The 22010-nt window shown below is 44.2% G+C and overlaps 1 protein-coding gene across 2 annotated transcripts; it reads left to right on the forward strand.

Annotated features, from left to right (window-relative positions):
- The first annotated feature begins 412 nt into the window (after positions 1-412).
- LOC115083492 (zinc finger protein 271-like) lies at positions 413-21542 on the forward strand. 2 transcript variants are annotated; one of them, XM_029587347.1, is made up of 2 exons: positions 413-467; positions 18536-21542. In XM_029587347.1, the coding sequence occupies exons 1-2, from the start codon at positions 434-436 to the stop codon at positions 21493-21495; spliced, it is 2994 nt and encodes a 997-aa protein (XP_029443207.1). In that variant the 5' UTR covers positions 413-433; the 3' UTR covers positions 21496-21542. The 2 variants fall into 2 exon arrangements, with proteins under 2 accessions (XP_029443207.1, XP_029443206.1); XM_029587346.1 differs by having other exon boundaries at positions 421-467; positions 18533-21542.
- The last annotated feature ends 468 nt before the right edge of the window (positions 21543-22010 follow it).

The following is a 22010-nucleotide window of genomic DNA, read 5'->3' on the forward strand; positions in this document are numbered from 1 at the left end:
TTTCCCAGCTTCCTTTTCCATGTTTGTCAGTTCTGTACTTAGCATGAGTTGTAACAAAAGTCCATCTCCAGCCAATAGAGTTGGACCTGGAATCTTATCCCTTGTATTACTCGCAAAATAATAATTGTCCCAGAACTACACAAAGCACAACACCGGGTCTTCCAAGTGACATGGATCCGACACTGTCAGAGGCAGGAGGCTGAGCTCATTGGAAGATTGGTCTGACCCAGCATGGCCTCTCTTAGGTTTCTTCAGATAAATATGAGAATAAATCCAGCTGAGCTCTAATGCACGCTGAGCCCCTCCTCGTGTCTCTGAGTGTTTCTGGTTTGTGTTTCAGGTGCCGGTGACGTTTGAGGACATCGCTGTCTCTTTCTCCCAGGAGGAGTGGGAGTATTTAGATGAAGGGCAGAAGGAGCTTTACAGGGAGGTGATGAAGGAGAATTATGAGACCCTGCTCTCCCTGGGTAAGGATTGCGTTATCTGAATCTTTATCAGACACAGGGCCTGATATACTGAGGGTCATTTGTGACTTTCTTCCTACTCGAGAGCCCCAGATATAAAAACAGATAATACCAACACGTATACCACTGCTTTCAATGGCTTCATCTACCTAACTGATCTCAGATGCAGATGTGTACTAAGCACTTCCTGAGTGCTAGGACTCTTCATACTCAGGTCACTATCTAATCTGACTCCCAAAGAATTTGCCTCCTCAACTGTCAACATCAAAACGCCATCTTTCCACACCTTTTCCTAACTGTCAGATCTGTGTTTTTTTTTTATTAAACCCCAGTCCACCTTTTTAACCAGTCCTCCACTGCTGATATACTGGCCATATCCCTGTATTTCATCTGCAATAATATATGAAATAAAACCAAAAGATCGAATTAACTTTCCAAAGGAAGCCATGTAAACATTTAAATGAAGGGGTCACGTGATGCGCTGACAGAGTGAATAAGCTTTCCCAAGGAAGCCATGTAAACATTTAAATGAGGGGGTCACGTGATGCGCTGACAGAGTGAATAAGCTTTCCCAAGGAAGCCATGTAAACATTTAAATGAAGGAGTCACGTGATGCGCTGACAGAGTGAATAAGCTTTCCCAAGGAAGCCATGTAAACATTTAAATGAGGGGGTCACGTGATGCACTGACAGAGTGAATAAGCTTTCCCTAGGAAGCCATGTAAACATTTAAATGAAGGACTCACGTGATGATTGACAGAGTGAATAAGCTTTCCCTAGGAAGCCATGTAAACATTTAAATGAAGGAGTCACGTGATGCACTGACAGAGTGAATAAGCTTTCCCTAGGAAGCCATGTAAACATTTAAATGAAGGACTCACGTGATGATTGACAGAGTGAATAAGCTTTCCCTAGGAAGCCATGTAAACATTTAAATGAAGGGGTCACGTGATGCACTGACAGAGTGAATAAGCTTTCCCAAGGAAGCCATGTAAACATTTAAATGAAGGAGTCACGTGATGCGCTGACAGAGTGAATAAGCTTTCCCAAGGAAGCCATGTAAACATTTAAATGAAGGGGTCACGTGATGCGCTGACAGAGTGAATAAGCTTTCCCAAGGAAGCCATGTAAACATTTAAATGAAGGGGGTCACGTGATGCGCTGACAGAGTGAATAAGCTTTCCCAAGGAAGCCATGTAAACATTTAAATGAAGGGGGTCACGTGATTCCCTGACAGAGTGAATAAGCTTTCCCAAGGAAGCCATGTAAACATTTAAATGAGGGGTCACGTGATGCTCTGACAGAGTGAATAAGCTTTCCCAAGGAAGCCATGTAAACATTTAAATGAAGGGGTCACGTGTTGCACTGACAGAGTGAATAAGCTTTCCCAAGGAAGCCATGTAAACATTTAAATGAGGGGGTCACGTGATGCACTGACAGAGTGAATAAGCTTTCCCTAGGAAGCCATGTAAACATTTAAATGAAGGACTCATGTGATGATTGACAGAGTGAATAAGCTTTCCCAAGGAAGCCATGTAAACATTTAAATGAGGGGGGTCACGTGATGCGCTGACAGAGTGAATAAGCTTTCCCAAGGAAGCCATGTAAACATTTAAATGAAGGGGTCACGTGATGCGCTGAGAGAGTGAATAAGCTTTCCCAAGGAAGCCATGTAAACATTTAAATGAGGGGGTCACGTGATGCGCTGACAGCGTGAATAAGCTTTCCCAAGGAAGCCATGTAAACATTTAAATGAAGGAGTCACGTGATGCTCTGACAGGGTGAATAAGCTTTCCCAAGGAAGCCATGTAAACATTTAAATGAGGGGGTCACGTGATGCACTGACAGAGTGAATAAGCTTTCCCAAGGAAGCCATGTAAACATTTAAATGAAGGAGTCACGTGATGCACTGACAGAGTGAATAAGCTTTCCCTAGGAAGCCATGTAAACATTTAAATGAAGGACTCACGTGATGATTGACAGAGTGAATAAGCTTTCCCTAGGAAGCCATGTAAACATTTAAATGAAGGGGTCACGTGATGCACTGACAGAGTGAATAAGCTTTCCCAAGGAAGCCATGTAAACATTTAAATGAAGGAGTCACGTGATGCGCTGACAGAGTGAATAAGCTTTCCCAAGGAAGCCATGTAAACATTTAAATGAAGGGGTCACGTGATGCGCTGACAGAGTGAATAAGCTTTCCCAAGGAAGCCATGTAAACATTTAAATGAAGGGGGTCACGTGATGCGCTGACAGAGTGAATAAGCTTTCCCAAGGAAGCCATGTAAACATTTAAATGAAGGGGGTCACGTGATTCACTGACAGAGTGAATAAGCTTTCCCAAGGAAGCCATGTAAACATTTAAATGAGGGGTCACGTGATGCTCTGACAGAGTGAATAAGCTTTCCCAAGGAAGCCATGTAAACATTTAAATGAAGGGGTCACGTGTTGCACTGACAGAGTGAATAAGCTTTCCCAAGGAAGCCATGTAAACATTTAAATGAGGGGGTCACGTGATGCACTGACAGAGTGAATAAGCTTTCCCTAGGAAGCCATGTAAACATTTAAATGAAGGACTCATGTGATGATTGACAGAGTGAATAAGCTTTCCCAAGGAAGCCATGTAAACATTTAAATGAGGGGGGTCACGTGATGCGCTGACAGAGTGAATAAGCTTTCCCAAGGAAGCCATGTAAACATTTAAATGAAGGGGTCACGTGATGCGCTGAGAGAGTGAATAAGCTTTCCCAAGGAAGCCATGTAAACATTTAAATGAAGGAGACACGTGATGCGCTGACAGAGTGAATAAGCTTTCCCAAGGAAGCCATGTAAACATTTAAATGAGGGGGGTCACGTGATGCGCTGACAGGGTGAATAAGCTTTCCCAAGGAAGCCATGTAAACATTTAAATGAGGGGGTCACGTGATGCGCTGACAGAGTGAATAAGCTTTCCCAAGGAAGCCATGTAAACATTTAAATGAGGGGGTCACGTGATGCGCTGACAGGGTGAATAAGCTTTCCCAAGGAAGCCATGTAAACATTTAAATGAGGGGGTCACGTGATGCTCTGACAGGGTGAATAAGCTTTCCCAAGGAAGCCATGTAAACATTTAAATGAAGGAGACACGTGATGCGCTGACAGAGTGAATAAGCTTTCCCAAGGAAGCCATGTAAACATTTAAATGAGGGGGTCACGTGATGCGCTGACAGGGTGAATAAGCTTTCCCAAGGAAGCCATGTAAACATTTAAATGAGGGGGTCACGTGATGCGCTGACAGAGTGAATAAGCTTTCCCAAGGAAGCCATGTAAACATTTAAATGAGGGGGTCACGTGATGCGCTGACAGGGTGAATAAGCTTTCCCAAGGAAGCCATGTAAACATTTAAATGAGGGGGTCACGTGATGCGCTGACAGAGTGAATAAGCTTTCCCAAGGAAGCCATGTAAACATTTAAATGAAGGGGTCACGTGATGCGCTGACAGGGTGAATAAGCTTTCCCAAGGAAGCCATGTAAACATTTAAATGAGGGGGTCACGTGATGCTCTGACAGGGTGAATAAGCTTTCCCAAGGAAGCCATGTAAACATTTAAATGAAGGAGACACGTGATGCGCTGACAGAGTGAATAAGCTTTCCCAAGGAAGCCATGTAAACATTTAAATGAGGGGGTCACGTGATGCGCTGACAGGGTGAATAAGCTTTCCCAAGGAAGCCATGTAAACATTTAAATGAGGGGGTCACGTGATGCGCTGACAGAGTGAATAAGCTTTCCCAAGGAAGCCATGTAAACATTTAAATGAGGGGGTCACGTGATGCGCTGACAGGGTGAATAAGCTTTCCCAAGGAAGCCATGTAAACATTTAAATGAGGGGGTCACGTGATGCGCTGACAGAGTGAATAAGCTTTCCCAAGGAAGCCATGTAAACATTTAAATGAAGGGGTCACGTGATGCGCTGACAGGGTGAATAAGCTTTCCCAAGGAAGCCATGTAAACATTTAAATGAGGGGGTCACGTGTTGCACTACGAGAGTGCGGACACTTTGGGCTTGTTTTCTGGGAACCCTCTTCTTTACTTCAGTTAATCTGCAGCATGAATTTCTAAACGGCCCAGTGAAGCCTTTGCTAAGGGTGACGATTGCCCTTAACCTGCTTGTGGTGAAATTTCTGGGTGACTGAGCAGCGGGAAGGTGACAAAGTCACTGCAGAAAGATAAAGACAAGGCTAAGGCAGGGGATCTGAAAATGATGGACCCCGCCATGTCCGATTCCAACCCGGAAACAACCTTCTTGCTGTGGTTGAGATGGTGATGGCTCTGAAGAAGGGCGCTGGAAACTGACCTGAAGAAAATAGGATAAAACATAAGCATTGTCAAGTTAAGTGTAAAACATTGATAAGACAGGCGAAGAGAGAATTTGAAATGAAGTTGGCCATAGAGGCAAAGATTCATAATAAAAACTTTTTTAAATATATCCAAAGCAAGAAACCTGTGAGGGAGGTGGTTGGACCATTAGATGACAGAGGGGTTAAAGGGGCTCTTAGGGAAGATAAGGCCATTGCAGAAAGACTTAATGAATTCTTTGCCTCCGTGTTTATTAATGAGGATGTTGGGGAGATACCAGTTCCGGAGATGGTTTTCAGGGGTGATGACTCAGACGAACTGAACGAAATCACTGTGAACCTGGAAGATGTAGTAGGACAGATTGACAAACTAAAGAGTAGCAAATCACCTGGACCGGATGGTATGCATCCTAGGGTACTGAAGGAACTCAAATATGAAATTTCTGATCTATTAGTTAAAATTTATAACCTATCATTAAAATCATCCATTGTACCTGAAGACTGGAGGGTGGCCAGTGTAACCCCAATATTTAGAAAAGGCTCCGGGGCGATCCAGGTAACTATAGACCAGTGAGCCTAACTTCAGTGCCGGGAAAAATAGTGGAAACTATTCTCAAGATCAAAATCGTAGAGCATATAGAAAGACATGGTTTAATGGAACACAGTCAACATGGATTTACCCAAGGGAAGTCTTGCCTAACAAATCTGCTTCAGTTTTTTGAAGGGGTTAATAAACATGTGGATAAAGGTGAACCGGTAGATGTAGTGTATTTGGATTTTCAGAAGGCGTTTGACAAAGTTCCTCATGAGAGGCTTCTAGGAAAACTAAAATGGGATAGGAGGTTTTGTCCTTTCGTGGATTACAAACTGGTTAAAAGACAGGAAACAGAGAGTAGGATTGAGAACATGCCATACTGGATCAGACCAAGGGTCCATCAAGCCCAGCATCCTGTTTCCAACAGTGGCCAATCCAGGCCATAAGAACCTGGCAAGTACCCAAAAACTAAGTCTATTCCATGTAACCATTGCTAATGTCAGTGGCTATTCTCTAAGTGAACTTAATAGCAGGTAATGGACTTCTCCTCCAAGAACTTATCCAATCCTTTTTTAAACCCAGCTACACTAACTGCACTAACCACATCCTCTGGCAACAAATTCCAGAGTTTAATTGTGCGTTGAGTAAAAAAGAACTTTCTCCGATTAGTTTTAAATGTGCCCCATGCTAACTTCATGGAGTGCCCCCTAGTCCTTCTACTATCCGAAAGAGTAAATAACTGATTCACATTAACCCAAAAAATATATCGGCTTTAGTAAAAAAAAAAAAAAAAAAATCATTTTTTAAGCTCCACGTGTTCAAAAAGTTAAAACCACTATTATTACCTTCAGACTTCCGCTCCGTGACCCAGTCTCTAATTTTAACAAGTTTAGATTATTGTAATGCTCTGTATTTAGGTTTACCAATTTCTACTACTCACCCTTTACAACTTGTTCAAAATGCCACTGCCCATGTATTGTATAATATTCCACGTAGAGATCACATCACCCCAGTCTTGCAACACTTACACTGGTTACCAGTATATTACCGCATTACATATAAAATTCTCACAATAATACATAATTTATTACATAACACTAAATCAGTATGGCTTTGCACTCTTCTGAGAATTTGCAAACCAACTAGGCAACTACGTTCAGTGGACAAATGCATTCTGGAAATACCGTCAGTAAAACTAGCACACTTGGAATTAACACGTAAACGTGCTTTTTCAGTTGCCAGATCAATCCTCTAGGACGCGCTTCCAGAGGAAATTCGCTTAATGGCAAACACTAAAGAATTTAAAAAAGCTTTAAAAACATATCTTTTTACCGTAGCATACAAAATCACTTATCAAGATTTTTACTATATTGTAGGGGTGTGCATTTGTTTGCAACAAATTGCAAATCCACAACGTATATGGCCGGATTCGTTGTATTCGTTGCATCGTGAAACGTATCGCGATTTCCCACGAATACAACGTCGAAATAGCAATTTTAAACACCCCCCCCCACCACCCTCCTGACTCCCCCCCCCCCCCCCCAAGACTTGCCTAAATTCCCTGGTGGTCCAGGGGGGGGTCAATTTTCTCAGTGGAAAAGGGTAAACAGTGGAGTGCCTCAGGGATCTCTATTTGGACCGGTGCTTTTCAATATATATATAAATGATCTGGAAAGGAATACGATGCGTGAGGTTATCAAATTTGCGGATGATACAAAATTATTCAGAGTAGTTAAATCACAAGCTGATTGTGATACATTACAGGAGGACATTGCAAGACTGAAAGATTGGGCATCCAAATGGCAGATGAAATTTAATGTGGACAAGTGCAAGGTGCTGCATATAGGGAAAAATAACCCTTGCTGTAGTTACACGATGTTAGGTTCCATATTAGGAGCTACCACCCAGGAAAAAGATCTAGGTGTCTTAGTGGATAATACTTTAAAATCGTCGGCTCAGTGTGCTGCAGCAGTCGAAAAAGCAAACAATCTTAGGAATTATTAGGAAGGGAATGGTTAATAAAACGGAAAATGTCATAATGCCTCTCTATCGCTCCATGGTGAGACCGCACCTTGAATACTGTGTACAATTCTGTTCACCGCATCTCAAAAAAGATATAGTTGCGATGGAGAAGGTACAGAGAAGGGCAACCAAAATGATAAAGGGGATGGAACAGCTTCCCTATGAGGAAAGACTAAAGAGGTTAGGACTGTTCAGCTTGGAGAAGAGACGGCTGAGGGGGGATATGATAGAGGTCTTTAAGATCATGAGAGGTCTTGAACGAGTAGATGTGACTCAGTTATTTACACTTTTGGATAATAGAAGGACTAGGGGGCACTCCATGAAATTAGCAAGTAGCACATTTAAGACTAATCGGAGAAAGTTCTTTTTCATTCAACGTGCAATAAAGCTCTGGAATTTGTTGCTGGGGATGTAGTTAGTGCAGCTGTGTTTAAAAAATGATTGGATGGGTTCTTGGAGGAGAAGTCCATTACCTGCTATTAATTAGGTTGACTTAGAAAATAGTCACTGCTATTACTAGCAACGGTAACATGGAATAGACTTAATTTTTGGTACTTTCCAGGTTCTTATGGCCTGGATTGACCTCTGTTGGAAACAGGATGCTGGGCTTGATGGACCCTTGGTCTGACCCAGTATGGCAATTTCTTATGTTCTTAATAAATTATGTGGTTAGATGGATGAAATAAATTTTAAATTCATAGATTTCTAGTGGAGTTTAACTGAGACTGAATCCCGGATTGCGAGCCTGCAAGATTGTTTGCACATGCTGGAGGCAGGTCTGGAGCAACGCAAGTCCACCAAGAATGCATTATTGGGGAACGTCAAGGGCCTGGAAACAGGTCTAGGAGAAACAGTCTGAGGCTGATGGGCATCCCTCAGTCAGTTCCAGAGGGTGAGTGGGTGTCCTTGATGGACACATGGCTGCCATGAGATCTCGGCCTGTACTCTACTTAACGGCCCGCTGATGGTGGAAAAAGCCCACTGCATGGGTCCAATAAAACAGAACGGAGGGCCACCTTTTGTGGTTATTCATAAAGGGGAGATACTTTGAGCCTATTTTATATTTATTTTATTCATTTTTAGATTTTATATGCTGCGAATCCGAGGGTCTAGTCCATAGTGGGTGGGTGTGCTTCCCCATGGGGACCACAAACGAGCTTCCAGGGGGCTGCGAATGTCGTACCTTGGGGGAAGGTGCATGCAGTCAGCGGTGGACCCGATCCCACCAGTGGCCGAGAAACAGAGAGAGAGGCTCAGCGGAGAAGGACATCCTTCCCATCTGTGCAGGCCAGCGGTATTGGAACTCACGAGAGTAGCACTTCCTTTATGCTGATTTCAAGGTGCACGAGATCAGCATGGAGGAAGTGCTAAGTCCCGCCAATTTTTAAGATCACAGTGCCTACACAGAGAAGGAGAATGGGCAGTGCTAGAAGCAGCAACGAGGGATAGGCTCTTCCCTAACAGTCACGCAGTGGTAGTGACAGCGGCAGCAGGAATGACAGAGGCTCTGAGGCTGCCAGGAAAACAAAGAGAGGAGGCCTGCCTTCAGTGTGTGTATGTCTATGAATGAGAGCTTGTGTGTGTGTGTGAGAGAATGAGTGCTTGCCTTGGAATCTGTGTGTGTGTGTGTGTGTGTGTGTGTGTGTGAGAGAGAGACTGGATACCTGCCTGGGGGTTGATGAGTGTGTGAGAGAGAATGGATACCTGCCTGGGGGTTGATGATTGTGTGAGAGAGAATGGGTCCCTGCCTGGGGGTTGATGAGTATGTGAGAGAAAATGGGTGCTTGCCTCGGGATCTGTGTGTGTGAGTGAGAATGGGTCCCTGCCTGGGGGTTGATGAGTGTGTGAGAGAGAATGGGTCCCTGTGTGGGGGTTGATGAGTGTGTGTGAGAGAATGGGTACCTGCCTGGGGGTTGATGAGTGTGTGAGAGAGAATGGGTACCTGCCTTGGGGTTGATGAGTGTGTGAGAGAGAATGGGTGCTTGCCTCGGGATCTGTGTGTGTGAGTGTGTGAGAGAGAATGGGTACCTGCCTGGGGGGGTTGATGAGTGTGTGAGAGAGAATGGGTCCCTGCCTGGGGGTTGATGAGTGTGTGAGAGAGAATGGATACCTGCCTGGGGGTTGATGATTGTGTGAGAGAGAATGGGTCCCTGCCTGGGGGTTGATGAGTATGTGAGAGAAAATGGGTGCTTGCCTCGGGATCTGTGTGTGTGAGTGTGTGAGAGAGAATGGGTACCTGCCTGGGGGGGTTGATGAGTGTGTGAGAGAGAATGGGTCCCTGCCTGGGGGGGTTGATGAGTGTGTGAGAGAGAATGGGTCCCTGCCTGGGGGTTGATGAGTGTGTGAGAGAGAATGGATACCTGCCTGGGGGTTGATGATTGTGTGAGAGAGAATGGGTCCCTGCCTGGGGGTTGATGAGTGTGTGAGAGAGAATGGGTCCCTGTGTGGGGGTTGATGAGTGTGTGTGAGAGAATGGGTACCTGCCTGGGGGTTGATGAGTGTGTGAGAGAGAATGGGTACCTGCCTTGGGGTTGATGAGTGTGTGAGAGAGAATGGGTGCTTGCCTCGGGATCTGTGTGTGTGAGTGTGTGAGAGAGAATGGGTACCTGCCTGGGGGGGTTGATGAGTGTGTGAGAGAGAATGGGTACCTGCCTGGGGGGGTTGATGAGTGTGTGAGAGAGAATGGGTCCCTGCCTGGGGGTTGATGAGTGTGTGAGAGAGAATGGGTACCTGCCTTGGGGTTGATGAGTGTGTGAGAGAGAATGGGTGCTTGCCTCGGGATCTGTGTGTGTGAGTGTGTGAGAGAGAATGGGTGCTTGCCTCGGGATCTGAGTGTGTGAGAGAGAATGGGTCCCTGCCTGGAGGTTGATGAGTGTGTGAGAGAGAATGGGTCCTTGCCTGGGGGTTGATGAGTGTGTGAGAGAGAATGGGTGCTTGCCTCGGGATCTGTGTGTGTGAGTGTGTGAGAGAGAATGGGTCCCTGCCTGGGGGTCGGTCTGTGTAGGTGAGAGCCTGAGTGTGTATGAGGGAATCTGGGGGAGTAAGAGCTTTTGTGTACATGGGGGAGGGAGAGGGACTTAGAGCCTGTGTATGTGGGTATGTATGAAAGCATGTATGTGTGTGTGAGCGAGAGAGGATAAAGTTTGGGGGCCCCCCTAGCCCTTTAATCCTCAACAATCTCAGGGTGACTGGAAATCAAGTTCCCAGGCATGGACAGCAGGGGCTTTTTAAAAAATCCTTATTAGTTTTAATTATTGGGTGTTATTTGACATATGCTGTTTTGAAATATTTTATGGGTGCTGGGGAAATTTTAAAGAAATGTATATGGCTTTAAGAGATGTGGTTCTGTTTGTCAATTCTTTTGAAATATTCTTTATTAGTATGGTTTTACTATTATAACTGATGCTTTATGTTTCTTGATTTTATGTGTTTTATGAGGAATGGTGGTTCTGTTTTTCCATTGTTAATACACAGTCTGGTTTCTTGGAGTTTCCATTTCAGGGAGGCCGCCATGTTTGAGGGAACGACGTCACGGGCTGAGCATGCGCACAGCTCTTTTTTTTTTTTTAAAATGATCGGGTACTGAAAGAAAAAGTATTTCCCGGGTTTTAAAGGCCCGCGTCTCTAGAGCGTTAGATTTCAACCTCGGAAGACCCAAGTTTGAGCCCAGGCTGTGCATTTAGTAATTTTTTTGTTGTTGTTGTTGTTGCAAAAAATGCTCTCCCTAAGTATTTCCCGGTGTTTGATTTTTGGAGCCTAGAGGAAAGTGACGGAGGTTTTCATAGCCCCACCCTGTACGCACTGCAGCACAGTGCAGAGAGCAGGCCCCCGAGAAATGCCGTCTCTTTAAGTGCAAAATACAAAGATCTCGGAGAAAAAGCAGCACCAGAATTGCGTAAAATATAAATAGTTTTCAGAAAAGTCAAAAAGTGGTTTTCTTAACAGTCCTATATTAAAAAATAAAAAGAGAGAGAGAGAGAGAAAAGCCTCATTGGCTTTTTCTTTTTGGTCTTACAAACAAGGTAGGTGAAGAGCCAGGATTTTCAGGAATTTGGGGGGTTTTTTTGTGACTTTCCTTAAGCCAGCGAACAGGACAGACCTCGATGTATATAAACACAGAACAAAAAACTACTTCAGAAGCAGAGCTTTAGAAAATTAAAAAAAGATTTAGCTGTAAAAAACAAAACAAACCCAGAATCCGCCCGGGATAGGCCGATGCAGCGTCGGCAGGTGGAAAGCAGGCGCTCGGTCCTCGCCGCCGGTCACCCGAGGTCATAGTTAAATGACCTGCCGTGCTAGGGAAAACTGTGCGCCCAGCGGCTGACCTGTCCGAAGCCCCCCATGTCTGGCCCGATGGGCCGAGCGGCCCAGGTTGGACCTGGGAGTCCCAGGTCCCTGAATCGGGAGTCCTTAGGAGGAAAACCGTACAATCTCCTCCTCCCTCCCGGCCGGGCTGTTCCCCACTGGTCCTGTTCACTGTCGGTAAGTACCGAGTCCTGGCACGGTTTTCCCCTCCATCTGCTTGATCTTGGCCTGTGGCCCGTGATGCAGCCAAGATGTGAACCGGCGCATTACCATGCAGCCTCCCCTTCTGGAGTGCATGAAATCTGACAACAAAAAAGAGACTTCCTTCATTATTTTTTTTTTAGTTTTTCCTTTATTTTATTTATTTTATTTTTAATTTTTATATACCGAGGTTCTTATAGAGACTACAAATCACTCCGGTTTACATATAACGATAAACTGCCCAACAGAGATAAGGGGCTTTACATAGAACAGTGGCACATATGGAACAATAACTGGATGACAATTTAACATAATGATAATAAATAATATAGTATAGTTTAACATTGTAATTAATAAAATTATGTAATATAATCTGTATAATTTAACTATTTAACTTGGATATAGTGACATATTAACCATGCCAGATATAAATAATAAGATAAAATGAATTTTTGAACTTAGAAATTGTGGTAGGAAACTGAACAAATCTGTGGCGTTAAGTCACAATTCTGTCCCATCTTTTTTTCTTTTTTTTTTTTCAGTCAAATTTTTTATTGGATGTATACAATAAAACTAAACAGTGACAGAAACACACACCGTACAAGCAAACATCCATAGTTTCCTATATAGTGAAATCGCCAACCCTCCCACCCTGTCAGCATTCGTCATAAAAAACCGAAACAATACAATACAAAACTGCACATATCAAAAACCAAAAGCCCGGGTAGCAAAAATACATAGAAACATAGAAGTGACCTACGGCCCATCCAGTCTACCCAGCAAACCCCCATAGTTGTGAGTTTCCTTTACTTATCAGTTACTCAGACCGCCCAGATCAGGGCTCTTGTTGGTTACCGTTTGAGTCCAAATTCCTCCCCCCCCCCCCCCCCCCGCCGTTGAAGCGGAGAGCAATATTGGAGTTGCATCAGAAGCGTAGTATCAGGCTTATTGGTTAAGGGGCAGATTTTAAAAGCCCTGCGCGCGTAAATCCGACTGAACCAAAGATATGCAGGCCATCAATGAAAGAAGAGAAAAGAAAAGGTAAATAGAAATTACCAGACAAAAGAATCACATATTGGCAAAGCATTAGACAATCTACCCCTGGGGTGTCTGCCGTTTAACATAAGACTCCCATGTTTTCTCAAAAACAGCCAAGCTGTTATGGAGTAAGGTGGTTAGGTAAGCCAGTCAGTAATGATTAGACAGTCAATGCATAAGTCGTTGAAAAGAAGGTACCTCAATATTTTATTTATTTATTTAACAGTTTTATATACCGACCTTCATATTAAATAACCATATCGGATCGGTTTACAATTAACAAGAATAAAAAACTGGGGTAACTATTCAAGTAAACGAAAGATAAACAGTAACTAGGAATGAGTCAAAAAGTTACAATCAACAGGGAAGAGAACTTGGAAGCTTGCAACAAGCTGGAAAGAAGATAAGGCAGGAAATAAATATGAAGTGATGCCATAGGGCATCACTTCATATTTATGTTTCCACCAGAAAGCCAGTTCACAGCGTGCTGTTATAAATACTCGTTGGCAGAATCGTTGCTGAAATTTAGTTACTCCCGGAATCGGTAAGGTAAGTAAAACATAACGAGCATTAAAAATATCCCCTATTCCCAGGAGATTGGATAACCAATCAGTAAGTTGGTGTCAGAAGGGTGATATCTCCTTACAGTGCCGCCATAAATGCATGGGTGGCACTGTTTTTGGGTACGTGCCAGGTTGTTATGGCCTGGATTGGCCACTGTTGGAATCAGGATGCTGGGCTTGATGGACCCTTGGTCTGACCCAGGATGGCAGGTTCTTAAGTTCATGAAGGTGCCCATGGCCCCGCAATTTCGCCAACATTGATCGCTAATAGCGAGATAAATGTGGTGTAATCTAGCAGGGGTTAGATACCAACGATACAATAATTTAAAACAATTTTCCTGGAGAGCTGCATAAATGGAACATTTGCTTGTACACTTGAGTCCCAATCTTTGGGAATCAAAATAATACCCAAATCCAATTTCCATGCTTTAATGTGCGGGTAGGTATCAACTATATGCCCATTAGGAAGACAATCTATTTTGGAAATCTGCCCTTCGTATTGTCAGCTTGATCACAATAGTTTTTAAACATCGACTTGCGCTGTTGGATGGTAGAGGCTCTTTGTTGGTTTGCAAGGAAGTGCCGAATTTGGGCATATTCAAGAAAATCCACTCCCTCCATCTCATAAATGTCTGATAGAGCTGCAGGATGCAAGATATTCTCCCGAACAATTAAATGAGAGTTTCCTCGATTCTTCAGTCGCAGGAGAAATACGTGGTCCCTGGGCATAGATGCAGGTACAGGTCTGACTGGAAGACAAGTTGCTGTATGCCTTTCCTCCGTGGCCCTTGTTGAGCAGGATAGTTCGCAAGATCGAAGACCACAGGGGGCTGATACTCCTGGTGGCACTGGACTGCCCAGGAGACTGTGGTATGTAGATCTGCGAAGACTACTGGTGGAGACATCCCTCGTCTTACGCCACTCATGGATCTGTTGCAGCAGGGTCCGGTTTTTCATGAGGATCCGACTCTGTTCTGTCTTACAGTTTGGACCTTGAAAGGGCTCGCCTATTGAAGCATGGATATTCTTCTGCAGTGAATGCCACCTTACTCCGCGCTCTGAAGTTCTCCACTTCTGTAGCATATGTGCGGGTTTGGAGAGTGTGAAAGGTCTGATGCGAGAAGCGCAGGTTTCTTCTTTGTTCAGTTAGGATCCCGCTTATTCTGGATTTTTTGCAGCTCTTGCCTATTTCAGAAGCCCAGTGAATGGTGTTTCCTTATCGTCCCATCCTGATGTGGCCCGTTTCTTGAAGGGAGTGAAGCTTCTTCGGCCTTCCTTGAGGTTACTGGTTCCCTTGTGGACTCTTAATTTGGTGCTGGATTTTTTGGCAGGCCCTACGTTTCGACCGCTGCAGTTATTAACCTTGAAGACAGTATTCCTGGTGGCTATATGTTCTGCGCGTCACATTTCCAAGTTGCAGACCTTGTCTTGCTGGGAGTCGTTCCTTCGGGTGACTCCAGGGACGTTGAAGCTGCATACTGTTCCATCCTTCTTGCCTAAGGTGGTCTTGGAGTTTCATTTGAATCAGTCCATTTCCTTGCCGTCCCTGGATAAGAGCAGGGATGCAGAGGAGTATTGTCTCCTAGGTCCTTTGGATATCAAGAGACTTGTCAGATGATATCTGGAGTTTCTGAACCTTTGTCCCCCATGGTGGGAGGAAACAGGGTGAACCAGCTTTGCGGGCTACAATAGCTCGTTGGATTAAGAAGGTGGTCACGTCCGCTTATGTGGATGTTGGAAAGACATTGCCTACTCAGGTTCGGGCTCATTCCACTAGGGCTCAGGCAGTGTCATGGGCAGAGGTTAAATTGTTGTCTCCTGTCAATATCTGCTGAGCTGCGATGTGGTGCTCCTTACACACTTTTTCCAGGTTTTATTGTCTGGATGCGCAGGCCCAGGAGGACGCAGCTTTTGCACGTGCGCTGTTGACTGGACTGAGGGCAGCCTCCCACCCTGTTTGGGAGTAGCTTTGGTACATCCCACTGGCCCTGAGTCCGTCTACACGCTAGGAAATGGAGAAATGACTTACCTGATAATTTTGTTTTCCTTAGTGTAGACAGATGGACTCAGCTTCTCACCCTTGGCTGCCAAATGATTGTGTGAGTAGTCCTCTTATGGGGCTATGGGTTCCCAGGGATTCCTGATAAATGCTCATCCTTTCCATAGATTGGGTTACTTATGCTGGTTAAGTACAGTCATAGCTGACTGTTTTTAATCGTTTTTTTTGCTAGTCTGTCCACAGTTGCTTTTGAAGAGAATATTGGCAGGCTGACGTCACTGTGGGAGTGTGTGTACTGTGACGTCGGTTTGCTCCGTCTCCATCTGCTGGCAGGGGAGCTTAAATCCACTGGTCCTAGTCCATCTGTCTACACTAAGGAAAACGAAATTATCAAGTAAGTAATTTCTCCAGCTGTCTTTTTACCAACAAGTTGCTGTTTGTTTCCCCTTTAAGACTTTACACAAGACCCAAGATGGCTGCCACACCGTGAGCACGGAAGCGACCGAGCTCCGCGTCTTTTCTTTTGAGAATTTGTAAATTTTTTTTCCTTATAGGCTTATTTCCTCTTTCTATGCCGCATACAAAACGTAAAGCAAGGATCCGTGAGGTCCTTGCTTCAACGCCTGAGAGTTCCTATTGCCAGACGCGAATCGAGGAAGCATTCCGTGGTGTGCAGTGTTTGCCGGAGAGCGGGGCCGCTGGTGAAGATGGCGGAGAGCGGCCGTCTCTCACCCTGGCCGAAGAAATATCTCTCAGCCCCGGTGAGCCGACAACCCCCTCCTTGCCCTATAGACCTCTGACTGGAGCGGAGGCGGAACAGCTGCTACAGGAGACGCCGATTCTGCCACCTGAAAAATCGAAAGACCCCCAGAGAAGAGGTATGGATTCCAGACCTACTTCGGTTAATTCAGACTCCAGGGGGGGAGAGGCAGAAATCGGGTGTGTCGAGCTGGGCGAGGAAGGCCTTCTAGACAAAGGAGGGGAGAAACAAGGAATACATGTAGTATTGAACTATCCCTTAAAAGTATCTGAAAAAATAACATTTGAAGAAATTTGGAAGGCCCTGACCACAATGAATATGGCTATAATAGATTTGACAAATGTTGTAAAGCAGAACATGGAAAAGACTAATCTTTTGGAGACTGAAGTACTAACTGTTGAAAAATCTATGATAGGAATTAAGAAAGAAATTGAAGATATCAAAGAGGTACAGGTTAATCTTATAAAATCAGAATCTTATGTTGAAAGGAAGATTGACTTTTTGGAAAACCAATTAAGGAGAAACAATTTAAGAATTGTCACGATCACGCCCCTCCGCTCAGCCCTCTGTGTGGGCTTTGCTGGGCCTCAGGACTCCTTCTCCGCTCATATCCCACTGTCTGTCCACTCGTACAGCTCCTGCACGCCGCTGTATGGACTCGGCCTAGTCTCTAGTCCTGGCACTCCCAAACAGTACACAGAAAAAGGTCTTTATCACACAAGGGTTTAATGTGATCCTGTAGCCTCACCGGCTGCAGTCCTGTAACAATGCCTGGTTGTCCTTACAAGCCCCAAGCCTAACCGCTTAGGTTCTCCTTAACAAGCCCAGAGTTAAACAGCTTTTAAAACCACAATTCCCTTCCCACCTTTCTCATACATCATTTACCAACACAGGATTTACCATCCCCCAACCTCCTGGTTATTCCACCTCCATAGAGGAACAGCTGGAGCTTTCCTCTCCCCAGCTTACCTCCATCTCCTCCTCCTCCTCTGACTCTGAGGAGCCGGGCTTTTGTGGCCAGCTCCACCACGGTGGCACGCCCTCTTCCTCAGCTTCCATGGGTTCTGCTGAGTCATAGGGATCAGTCCCTATTTCCTCCACCTGTTCCTGCTCACCCTCCAGCCAGGGGTCAGGTGCCGGTTCAGGGAACCTGGGAAGTGTAGTCTTTGTTGCTTTCCTCAGCGCCCTCCGGTGGATAGGTTTGGTACTGCCCGCTTCTGCTTTTCTATATCCAGGCTGTTTCTGCCCCCGGCCAGGTCGTACTGCATCACAGAATATTGAATTTCCCGAAAACAAGATGGATGCCATTGAAAGAGTTGATTAAGAGTTATTTTACAAATATTCTGGCGTATACAGAAATGACATAATCATCAATGTCTAAATGGTATTATTTGCCAGGAAGACTAGATAACAGGAGGAATTAATGGAAAATATCTCTCCTAGAGATAACCTAACAGAGTTTCTGGAAAAGTCTTTTGAAGCTAAAATTGAAGAGAGGGCAACAGTATTTATAACTTTTCTCCAAACATCAGAAAGGGATGAAGTTCTAAAGAGATCCTTTAAAAAGCAATCTGAACTTTTCTATGGTTTCCAAGTTCGAGTCTTCCCAGATATTACGAGGAAAATACAAGAGAAAAGAAAAGATTTTCTAACAATGAGAAATGAGATTGTGAACAGGGGAGCCAAATTCTACCTTAGATACCTTTGCCGCTGTATATTGGTGTATAGAGATAAGTATATTTTTACGTTGAAAATTCAATAAATAAAAAATGTAAAAAAAAAAAAAAGACTTTACACAGATAGAGCTAAATTAGTGGCAGGTTCTGCAGGCTGATGGACCTGGGTTTGATTCTCAGGTCAGATCTCTTGCTTCGCAGGGCCACTGCACAGGCAGCACTCACAGCTCCTAGGGAAAGGAGCCCCAGTCGTCATGAAATGGTGACACCTAGTGGTCAGAGAAAGGGTCCACATTAGCTGGAGGTGGCTTGGTTTGTAGTTCATAGCCAAGGACTCTTATCACCGTGATGCCTGGTCTCACTTGGGAGCCACAGTGGCTGGGAATGAAGGCTCGTGGCACCTTTTAGCCCAATGGTGGCCAGTTCTGATTGAGTTGGAAGTCCAAAGTAGGAGAGGGAAGCTGCCAAGCCACAAAATAAGACTTTACACATGACTTGTTAGAATCTTTTCATCAATCCAGTGCTCAGACCTGCAATTCTCTAAACATCAGAGATTCCTATGTGGTCACTGTTTCCCTGGTTACTGGACACTATTTTTACTCATTAATATACAATTGTTTTCTTTTTATATCCAGCAGATGCTGAAGTCAGACAGGAAAGGAAGAAGGAGAAGAATCGAGAAGAATGTCCTAAAGAACTGGAACAGATCCCAAGACGATCAGGAAATATCTGTGAGAATATTTCCCAGGGGACTGAGAAGAGAGAAATTGGAAAACGTAGTCTGGAATTAGAGGAGAAGCCGAGAGACCCTGCAGGAGCCTTGCCGGATGGATGCACTGAGTGTGAGAGAAGTGACAGGGAGCTCACAGACATCCCTGAGCACCAGAGACATCAGAAAGCAGAGAAACTCTTCCAAAGTAATAACAGTGATCACATGACTTCTGACCTCCATCAAAGAGACCTGAGAGCAGAGAAACCCTTCCAAAATAATGACAGTGATCAAATGACTTCTGAGCTCCACCAGAGAGAAGGGAAAGTGAAGAAACCCTTTGTGTGCGATACCTGTGGAAAATGCTGGACAAAGAAATCACAATTAATACTGCATCAGAGAATTCACACAGGGGAGAGACCTTTTCCATGTACTGAATGTGGGAAACGTTTTGCTCACAAGTCCTATCTAGTAATGCATCAGAGAATCCACACGGGGGAGAGACCCTTTCCATGTACTGAATGTGGGAAACGTTTTGCTCATAGGTCCTGTCTAGTAATGCATCGGAGAATCCACACAGGGGAGAGACCCTTTCCGTGCACTAAATGTGGGAAGTGCTTCAAAAGCAAGCGTAATCTAACTACACATCAAATAAGTCATGCAGAAGTGAAACCCTTTTCATGTACTGAATGTGGGAAAAGCTTTACGAGTAAAGGTAATCTAATATCACACCAAGGAAACCATATAGAAGTGAAAGCTTTCCAGTGCCTGGATTGTGGAAAAAGATTTAATCGCAAGGAAGGTCTAAAAATACATCAACGAATCCACACAGGGGAGAGACCTTTTTCATGTTCTGAATGTGGGAAATGTTTTACAAGTAAAGGTAATCTAATATCACATCAACGAAACCACACAGAAGTGAAGCCTTTCCAATGCCTTGATTGTGGAAAAAGATTTAATTGCAAGGAAAATCTAAAAAAACATCAACGAATCCACACAGGCGAGAGACCCTTTCCATGTTCTGAATGTGGGAAATGTTTTGCTTACAAGTCGTATCTAGTAACGCATCAGAGAATCCATACAGGGGAGAGACCTTTTCCATGTACTGAATGTGGGAAAAGGTTTAGACGCAAAACGAATCTAATAAGACACCAAGGAACCCACACAAATGTGAAACCTTTTCAATGCTCTGATTGTGGAAAAAGATTTGATCGCAAGGAGCGTCTAAAAATACATCAGAGAATCCACACAGGGGAGAAACCCTTTCCATGCATGAAATGCGGGAAAAGTTTTGCTCACAAGACAGATCTAGTAAGGCATCAGAGAACCCATACTGGAGAGAAACCCTTTTCATGTACAGAATGCGAGAAAAGCTTTTTTTACAAGCGAGACCTTGTAATGCATCTGTTAATCCACACAAGAGAGAGATTGTTTTCATGTACTGAGTGTGAGAAAAGCTTTTCTTATAAGAGAGACCTAGTGATGCACCAGAGAACCCATACAGGAGAGAGACCATTTCCATGTACTGAATGTGGGAGAAGATTTACTCGTAAGGATAGCCTAACAATGCATGCGAGAACACATACCGGAGAGAGACCCTTTCCATGCACTGAATGTGGGAGAAGTTTTGCTCGCAGGAGATACCTAGCAATACATCAAAGAACACATGCAGGAGAGAGTCCCTTTCCATGTGCTGAATGTGGGAAATGTTTTGCTCACAAGGGAAGCCTAATAAAACATGAGAGAACACATATGGGAGAGAGACTCTTTCCATGTGCTGAATGTGGGAGAAATTTTGCTCGCAGGAGATACCAAGTAATACATCAAAAAACACATGCAGGAGAGAGACCATTTCCATGTACTGAATGTGGTAATTGCTTTGCTCACAAGGGAAGCCTAATAAAACATGTGAGAACACATATGGGAGAGAATTCCTTTCCATGTACTGAATGTGGGAAAACCTTTACTCGCAAGGATAACCTAATAATGCATGCGAGAACACATTCCGGAGAAAGACCCTTTCCATGCACTGAATGTGGCAGAAGTTTTGCTCGCAGGAGATACCTAGTAATTCATCAAAGAAGACATGCAAGAGTGAGACCCTTTCCATGTGCTGAAAATGGGAAAGGTTTTGCTCACAAGGGAAACCTAATAAAACATGAGAGAACACATATGGTAGAGAGATCCTTTGCATGTACTGCATGTGGGAAAAGTTTTACTCGCAGGGATAACCTAATAATGCATGCGAGGACACATACAGGAGAGAGACCCTTTCCATGTATTAAATGTGGGAAAAGTTTTGCTCGCAGGAGATATCTAGTAATACATCAAAGAACACATGCAGGAGAGAGACCATTTCCGTGTATGGAATGTGGGAAAAGTTTTGCCCACAAGGGAAATCTAATAATGCATGTGAGAACACATACTGGAGAGAGACCCTTTCCATGTTCTGAATGTGGGAAAAGTTTTGCCAGCAAGAGAAGCCTAATAATACATGAGAGAACACATACCGGAGAGAGACCCTTTCCATGTACTGAATGTGAGAAAAGTTTTGCTCGCAGGAGATATCTAATAATACATCAGAGAATCCATACAGGAGAGAGGCCATTTCCCTGTATGGAATGTGGGAAAAGATTTGCTACTAAGGCAGGCCTAATAATACATGAGAGAACACATACCGGAGAGAAGCCCTTTCCATGTTCTGAATGTGAAAAAAGATTTCCTAGTAAGGCAGGCCTGATAATACATGAGAGAACCCATACCGGAGAGAGGCCCTTTTCATGTATTGAATGTGAGAAAAGCTTTCCTTGTAAGCGAAACCTAGTGGTGCATCAGAGAACCCACAGTGGAGAGAGACCAGCTGATGCTAAAAAAAAAAAAAAGCTATAAGGACCAGCTGCATGTATAGTTGAAACTCATTATGTGGCATGGATTGATTATAAGAAGCCTTTGATAGCATCTCACACTCTTAGGATAATAAACTGCTGAGGAGGCTGCTGGCTTTCCTGGGAATCTTGGTATATTTGTCCTCTTTTCTGGGGAAGTCAGACCTGCCCCCACACTAGCCGATTGGACCAGCACTGGGTGTGCCCCTTATTCTAGCAATACATAAGACCTGCTCAGAAGGACCAACAGCTCACTTGGCGTCCGCTCTAAGGAAGTGCTATGCGTTTGGTTCCTGATTTCCAAGCCTTGTTTTAGTCAAAGTATCCTGCTTCTAGATTCCTACAATTGTATTCATTTTTCAAGATTCCTACAATTGTATGTGTGTTCAGCATTCCTGCATATAAACCTTCCTGCGTCACAGTTCAGGCTCCAGCGTGCTGCCTTTGTCGAGTTCCAGGGTCCTGTGTATCTTCTCCAGCTCCTGAACTTTTCAACCTTATCTCCACCTTGCCTCTCGG

Source organism: Rhinatrema bivittatum, chromosome 2, assembly GCF_901001135.1.
Source record: "Rhinatrema bivittatum chromosome 2, aRhiBiv1.1, whole genome shotgun sequence".
NCBI classification, from domain to species: domain Eukaryota; kingdom Metazoa; phylum Chordata; class Amphibia; order Gymnophiona; family Rhinatrematidae; genus Rhinatrema; species Rhinatrema bivittatum.

Bases quoted from the DNA above. Each gene is read 5' to 3' on its own strand.
- LOC115083492 (XM_029587346.1), top strand. From the start codon at position 434: ATGAAGGAGAATTATGAGACCCTGCTCTCCCTGG. The intron at 468-18,532 runs GTAAGGATTGCG...TTTTATATCCAG, and splicing joins TGAGACCCTGCTCTCCCTGG to CAGATGCTGAAGTCAGACAG.